The following is an 8,409-nucleotide window of genomic DNA, read 5'->3' on the forward strand; positions in this document are numbered from 1 at the left end:
CAGCAGACTGTGCACGGTTTCCAACCTCCGATCAGTGGTACACTGCTGCATTTACCAGTTTCTAGCCTCCAAACTGCTTCATTTTGGTGACCAGCCTGCTACCATTCACTATTCAGCACTCCTACACTCCGACTGGTGGTCACAAACTTGGGATCCATCTTCGGTGGACGTCACACTCCGACATTGCTCTGCCCTTGAGCACAGTGTACACTCTTACATTCATTTACAGCATTCATTCACTTCAGAGTTATGTTCTCTCTCTCGCTTCTTCTTTTTGTGTTAAGAGTTTTTTGAGTTTTGCGTTTAGGGTTTGAGTTTTGCCCTCTGTGTCTATGTCTGTCTCTTTGTGTTTTTGTCATGGTCGTACATTCTGTGTCCTCACTGCAAACCCTAGCAGTTTCCTTCACATGGTATCAGAGCCGGTGCTCTTGTAAAGAGTATCTTGCGGATATTGTGGAGAGCTAGTCTTGGTGCGAGGCACACAATAGGACTCGTAACCGAATCACAATGTCCCAGACACCTTCTCCAGTTCCTATGATGTCTTATCAGGCTTCTCCATCATTGGAGGCCCTGAGACGGCATTATGGACTCGGCGAGGAGGACGACACTCCACCTTCACCAAATTTCACTAGCATGACAGAGGACGACTTTGAGGAGTACTATCACAACAAGTATGGTGATGTTTACACTCCTACCAGTTTTGCTACGATATCCGAACCGGTTGGTGAGGCTGGCCACCTCTCCGATCATGGAGGACATATGGCATTCGAAACGTCTGGTGATCCATCTTCATCATCTCAGCCAAGTCCAATGTCAAGTTTGTACAATTCTTTTGTTTTGCATAAATCAAAACCCTCACCTGTTTCTTCTTTTAAGGTACAGGATCCAGATGGCTTTGCATATGTGAAATTCAATAGAGGAGACTCACGAAGAAGACAAAATTCATGTACATCTACAGCTTTTGTTTCATTTTGAGCATATCACGCACACTTCTCACTTCCCTCCCATCCCACCCTCTTCTGTATCACACCTCTCATCATCTTTCCAAAACCTTCGATTACACTCCACATCTGCATCACACAGCCTAGGGGTTGGATCTTCCATCTCCACTCCTAGCACCTTTTCCTTCACCCCATTCTCTACTTCTTTGCAGCATGGTACTTCGTTAGGCAGAATGCCACCCTTTAACACAGTGCCTCTCACCTTTCAGCACATGAGCACACCCATAACTCCTTGGACGATTGTGATGAGCATCCCCCTCACTATCCCCACCTTCACATCTCCCATGACCACTCATACACAAGGGTTTCCACACTCAACTTATGGTGTGTCTTCACACTCTCCTTGGGTTACACCTACGCAAAGATTCCCATCTTCTCCTCACCGTGTTCCCATCCCACCTCCTTGGGTTCCTCATGTGGCTACCATGCCCATGCCTAATCAACCCATCCCTACCTATGGATCCACCTTGCACACTACACGCATGCCTGGTGGGCACTCTAGGGCCCATTCACAAGTGTACTCCACTCCCCAATCCTACCCACACAACACTTTTTCACACTATCCATCTCCGAGCACTACCACTCCTGTTGCAAACGCCAAGAATGCCTTCACGATACGTTTTAATGGGTCAAATTTCACCACTTGGTCTAATTTCATGCAACAAGTGCTTGAGTCTCAGGATCTTTGGGACCTCATCATTGGTCTAGAGCCTATGCCGAACCCTCGACTACCTCACCCTGATTACATCCGTCAATGGAGAGCCCGCAATGCCACAACCAATGTTGAGCTGATGCAGGGATTGCTTCCTAAATTTCACTCTCGGTTTCTGCACTTTCCGCTCGTGTTAGAGCATTGGAGTCACCTTCTTGACCGCTATGCGGCTCGTGATCATACTCGGCACATCAATCTTAACTTTGAGCTTCAAGAGTTCTCTATTAAGGAAGGGGATGATCTAAAAGTCAAGTTGGCTGAATATAGACAGTTACTTGCCGAGTTCACCACTACTCCCACATTATCTCCCAACCTAGATTTCCAACCTTCTACGAGTTTGAGTGCCAATTCTTGCGTTACGGGAGGCTGTATGATCAAGTCCATAAAAAATCCTCATCACAGCCTTATTCAAAGCAGAGGGGGTTGGTTGCCTCTTCTTCAGGAGGGACAACCACTAGCGGCAAAAACTCGCTAGATGTGAAGGCAAGCCAATCAAAGGGTAACTCCTCTTCCTCAGATGGAACCAAAGAATCTAGTTCTATCTGGCAACAACTCCCTAAGAAAAACCGGTTTTGCACACATTGCCAGAGAGCAGGCCATGTGGACGATGAGTGTCGCTCCAAGACCCACGATCTTCCACCTAAAAAGCCTCAGTAGACCGCTACGACTGCACAGTCCAGTGGGCCTACACCCTCCGCTCCTGCTTCATCTGCTCCTTCAGCACTCGCTGTTGTTGTTAGACATGTGACTCGAGTATAACCTCAGCAGCCCGTCTCTTTTACTAACCTTGAGAGATTGGCTGATTGGTCTGCAGGTTCTGATCCCATTACACTTCATGCATCTATCTCACCTTCCTCCCCACCTCGTTAGGCATTCCCTTGGCAGAGCTCTGCTACTGGACGTACGCGATGGTTGCCACCTTCTTAGCCTAGCATGCCTCTAGGTCCTTTCGAATACCCTAGGTCAATCTAGCATCATTTTTTGCACTCTTAGAGTCGGGCCCATAGGATTCATTATTCTTATTTTTCCATTTTTTTTGCCTTCCGTTGCATTTACTTACACACACACATTCATTGCATTTATTTTGAGTTAGATTTTCTTTCTGTTCTGTTTTGCTTTGGAGCATCTCACCACTAACCTCTGTATTTGCGAATTCTCATCTCTTTTACAGGGTTTTGTCTTTCAGTGTAGGGCTAACTTGCAGATTGCTTTAGTCCTACCTGGGCTAGAGACGTGGAGATGCACACCGTTCCTTTCATGGTTTCATCATCCTAGGTGACTTCTACCTTGCTCTTCTAGCAAGGCGCTTCATCCACTTCATCTTCTTTCATTCCTTATGGTTCTCGACGCCATATGAAGACCGACATCAAGCTCCTCTTCCTTCTTCGGCATCTACATCCAAGTTGAGAGAAGGTTCCTACCCTTCTTGGTATTCTATAGGCTTTAGCAATTTGTCTTCGACATCGGCTTCTTCCACCTGTTGTACCTTACCCTTTGCATTGCATGATTACATCATCCTTGTACTAGGGCGCTTGGACAAGTGAACAATTTTCCCACGAGGGACACTGTCCAAGTGGCACCTACTGCATGAGCATTCTTCAGCATATAGCATACTTTGCATCTCATTGTGCAGAGCACCACTTGCGCGGATCCTAAGATGTTTCCACCGGCGGCTATTGTTACCACACCACCATCCTTCTTCATCACATGGATACCTCATCACCTATTTTTCCTCGTCATCAACACCCTCGGTGGATGGATTAGCTTGCACTGTTTTGTGATGTGTTGGGTGTATCTTCCCTACTCCCGTCCTCTAGGTCACTTTTACTCAATCGGTCGCATCCCATCAAATTTACGTCACTTATTTTTAAAAAAATCCATATAGTTCCATCCGCCTTTGTAGGGCTTGGTAGGCCACTGGGTAACTAATTTGCACCCTTTGTCTGATGTCCTGTCCTCTCTGGGGTGACTACTTGGATTCCCTTGGTAAGATAACCATCGCCTCTGTATACAGTCCTAGAAGGCCATTGGGCAGCTGATGTGCACCCTTTGTCCGATGCCTTGGCTGGTTTGGGGTGGGACGCCCTGGAGTACATAAACATCACAATGGCTGGCCTAATCTTTCAGCTCAGTTTTGGGCCTGAGAGGAGGTGTTGAGCTAAAATATGTATTACTTGCTAATTAGCCTTTTAAACAGCCCCAAAACACATTAAAAATGCTCTTATAGAGTGAAATCCTAAAACGGGAAGCAATTCGAGAGAGTTCACTGAAAACCCTAAAACGGAGAGCAGTTCGAGAGAGTTTAGTGGAAACCCTAATTTTTGGGGTATCCTTCCAAATCTATAAATAGACAGGCTGCCCCCATTCAGCCTCATCCTTGTTTACAGCCTACAAATTGAATTTTTTTGACAGGAGAATCTGAAGGTCACATACTAGAGTAGAAAAATGGCATTAATCAAGTTGACAAAATAAGTAGAGAGGACTTTTTGACCAAATTTTACTTAAAATCTAGGTTGGAAAAAAAAGAGATCTTACATCATAAGCAGACGGATGCCAAATGTCATGGAAAATCGACCCAAGAAAAAAAAGTTTGTCAATAGCCTCCAAACCTACATGCATTTACCAAAAAATATGCTTTAACATTTATTAGGGACGTTCAAAGCATAGAAAAGTATACTTGAGGTGCAACATCCTATCAAAATAGATACACATACATAAAACAACATCACCGCACCTGGAACTCCTTAAAGACCTTCCCATAATCCAGAATAATAGAGTAAATATTGATTAAGCCCAACTGAACACCCAGAGTCGTAAAGAAACAGATAGTTCCATAAGCCTTGCTGATGGGAGGAAGTGATTTATAGTAGCTGCAGATTAAATGTGACAAAGAAGAGAAAAGAATGTTCATCATTTGCCATGCAATTTCACAAACTTGTAATTTACAGTTAGTATAAGATGGTGAGACAATTCATAATAACCTGACCATACAATTTGTGTTACATTAGAATACTTTGGTTGGTATGTGGAAATAATCTCAGTATCAAAATATATGGCACAAGGAATATGAGTAAAAAATGATATGAGCTCCTTGGATACATGCACATTTTAACAATCCACAAGAGATCTACACTACTGTGAGTAAGATGCTAGGAGAGCAATGGTATCAACACATAGAACCCCAAGAATTGATGCTAAACTCATATGGTGCATCTGCAAGTATAAAGAGTAAATAGTACTTCTCATCAAACTCAATTGTTAAGAAAACTAGTGCTCAAAACATACTCATTGCTTCAGATTTTCTCGAAGGAAAAAGACACAAGTTGCAACTTCAGATGCAGGCTTATGAAACCCAAAACAGGCTAGTGAAGTTAATAGAGTCGCCAATTGGCAACAAAATCAGTAACATGTAGAACAGTGTAGTCAAATACTGCTGCAGCTTGGTACTTAATCAGATGCATGCCATCTTCATGGTGAAGGACCACTAGGTTCTTGCTAATAAAGATGTGACTCACTTGATGAGTACACTGTGAAAGCTTCAGGCAATGTCTGAGTTAGATTGCCCTTCATGTCACAATGCCAACGTGTCAATAGCCATAAAAACGTGAGTAATGCCAATGATTTTGGATAAAGATGTGACTTATTTGACAACTACGCTGTGAAAGCTTCCAGCTATGTGTCTAATGTGCACATGATGCACTACATTATGCATCTAACCATTGCTCCTTTATGATAACTTGTCACAGCATCAATATCATTTTGTCTAATATGCACATGCAATACATTATAGACCAAAATCATTGCTCCTTTATGATGAACTTGCCACAATATAAATATTATCTTTGTGTTTCCATCACCCGACCTTGAAAACTATTGAGAGATCTGAGATCTGAGATCCGAATGCTTATGACCTTGGAGTCCTCATTGATCCATTGTGACAACTTGCCACAACATCAACCTAGCATGCACATGATGGAATACTCTAGGCTTTGTGGTTTCTAACACTGCATTTCAAAAGTTTGCCAATTCGTTTGCCATTCTATAATTACTTGAACGGAATATATCAAATCACTTGGCTGCAAAGACTGCACTCTCGAGCCGAGCAAAAAGGCAATAATGGGGCCAACAATCTTCCATGTCTAAGGCATTCATTTGGGCCGACGGAAAGAATGGACTGCGACAAATTTGTGACCTTAATTAGCAGGAGAAGACATTGGCGAGGAAGATGAATCTGCTGTTTAATGTCTGTGAAAGTAGCGAGAACGGACTAAGACAAATTTGTGACCTTACTCGGAAGGAGCGAGATTTACTAGTCTGTTGTTTAATGTCTCAGGTGTTCATTTATAATGGAGGAAGCAATGATGGAAAGAACCGACTAAGACAAATTGATGATCTTACTCAGCAGGAGAAGACATGGTTGAAGCAGCCGAATCCGCTGTTTCCTTTTCTCTTGGTGAGATTGTATCTGCTAAGTTTGCCTCCAAACGCGAGTTTCAGCTATGGCTTTCTGCGCAGGCTGCGAAGAAAAGGACCACACGGTCGCCTAGTCGATGCACGCTTTCGGGGCCAGCTTCGTCAGGCTTCTAGCTCAACAAGAAGCATCGAGGCTCCACGTCAGTCGATCAATCTTGCGCCGTCCGATCTTGCACCAACGGTCGGGATGCATTCAACCGCCCCTCTGCGCTCTCTGCAATGATTTACTTCTTTACGGTTAGTTCAACCAATTAGCAAACAGCAATAGGCCGACCAATCACACATTTACACGTGTTGGGCCACAATAATCCAAACATTTCATTGTTTGGCAAGTCGGCCGTTGGAAACTTTACCTCCGGTTTTTGGCAAATGCATTTTGTATCTATACTACTTTATTTTTGCTCTTGGTTAGCGTCGAACCTCTATTTTTTTCTCCCAATTTTATCCCAAGCCTTTTCTTTTTCCCAAGTTTTTTTTAAATTCAAATTTGAAGACGTGTTGATTAATAGACATAATGTTTGATGATTGAGGCCATTTCAGGCCACTTTAATGTGTGTCATTCTATCTGTCACTCTCTTCACATCTCATCTTGCTTGTTCATCTCTTTCTCATTTTCATCACATCGCTTTTAGAACCGAGTGGTGCTAGCAGGGTTTTTTTTTTAGGGTTGCAGAGCCCTTCTAAAAGCATTTTGACCTTCGAGAGAAGGTAAATATTTTTAAAACCTTGTTATCGAAGGGCAAGGAAAAAAATTTGCCCTTCCTAGAAAAGGGCATGATTTTACAAGCGTTGCTATAGAAGGGCAGTTTTTTATTTTAAAAATTAATATATTTATATATTTATATATGTGTAAGGTATACGGTATACCTCCTGAGTCCTTGTGGCCGGCCGCCCGCGAGGTGCTATTAGCTTAGAGCTAGCTTGCTAAGACTAAAAACCCTAAATTCTAAACCTAAAAACTGGTTGAAATATTGACAGCGACCTCCGAGTCCCGACTCCCGACTCACATCGTGAGTCGTACCTTACTACCTAGTACCTACAGACTGCAGAGTCCAGACTGCATCGTGAGGCTCCAACTTCCAAGAGTCCAAGCTCGTGCCTTCAGGCTTCAAGCGCTCGAAAGACGGGTCATGACTCACGAGTATTCTGTTGAGGTATGTCCATTGTCACCGTATGAGCATTGAGCCTTGAGGTAGGCTGTAGCATAGTAGCAGTGTAGCGTTAGTTAAGCAATATTTAAAAGTCTGAGCCTGGCACGCTGAGGGAAAGGTTGTGAATCGTGATAGGGCTCGTAGTAGCCCGAAGCGTGGATGAGAATCTGCGACATGGAGGTTGTGCGAATGGAAGTGCTGAGTAGTTTGGTGACAGGCGGGCTGGTGGTGCTATTGTGCTACGTTGTGTTACAGAATAGCAAGCGATGGAGCCTGGAGGGGATTACCGCCAAGACCATGGCCAATATGGCCAGTGATACTGCACCTATGGGCCGAATCCCGATGCTGCACCTGCGCCGCCTGGGGTATGTCAACACGGTGGTAATCAGCAGTGCCAGCCCGACGCCCGTCCTTGGCCAGGGTGGTGCTTCAGGAATCAGCACCAGGGTCCAGGACACCCTCTTCATGGCTGACCTCGGCCCCGCCTGGCAGGATCTCCGTCGCTTTGCCAACCTCCACCTCTTCAACCCCGAGCGCCTCCTCTCCTTCCAGCCCGTCCTAGACCAGGAGATCAACCACGCCATCTCCAAAATCCAATCCTCCGCCAGCACTTGCCTCGACCTCACCTCTCACATCGACTCCCTGGCAGCTCGAGAACCTCGTCTATAGTTCCTTCCTGAGCGCTTCCTCCTGCCCGGCGATCAGGGCAGTGCATTGGACTTTCAAGGCCAGCATTTTCAATTCCTGCCCTTCCAGTGTCAACTGAGCGGAGACTCGTGAACCTGCAGGCTGCAAGCCACGGCCAAGGGGCCAATGCCCACTACTCATCTGGGTAGCTGGTGTGCACTATGGAGGCTGGAGCACTGTGGCATGACGCGTCTGGACAGTGGCGCGTGGGCACTAGGTGCCACTGGCCAGCGGCGGGGTCACCCATGGGCATTGGGCAGGCAGCGGGCATTGGACATTGGGCAATGGGGTTGGCCTGTGGCCATTGGGCAATGGGGTTGGCCAGTGGCCGCTGCGGGCGCCGGGCTTTTGCAACGTAGATATTTTAGTCATGTAAATTGTAATA

General features: G+C 45.2%; 1 protein-coding gene across 1 annotated transcript in view; it reads right to left on the reverse strand.

Annotated features, from left to right (window-relative positions):
* Positions 1-6,389, reverse strand: part of DER1 (DERLIN-1) — a 56,862-nt gene extending 50,473 nt beyond the window's left edge. The window contains exons 1-3 of the mRNA XM_087698682.1: positions 6,112-6,389; positions 4,448-4,583; positions 4,249-4,322 (exon numbers count right to left, since the gene is read on the reverse strand). Of these exons, the coding sequence (XP_087554808.1) occupies positions 4,249-4,322; positions 4,448-4,583; positions 6,112-6,128 (227 nt within the window). The 5' untranslated portion in view covers positions 6,129-6,389. The remainder of the gene's footprint in view (positions 1-4,248; positions 4,323-4,447; positions 4,584-6,111) is intronic.
* Positions 6,390-8,409: the final 2,020 nt, after the last annotated feature.

This window comes from Lygodium microphyllum, chromosome 18 (genome assembly GCF_053477565.2).
Source record: "Lygodium microphyllum isolate KBCC chromosome 18, Lygodium_microphyllum_v1.1.10, whole genome shotgun sequence".
In the NCBI taxonomy this organism is placed as follows: Eukaryota; Viridiplantae; Streptophyta; class Polypodiopsida; order Schizaeales; family Lygodiaceae; genus Lygodium; species Lygodium microphyllum.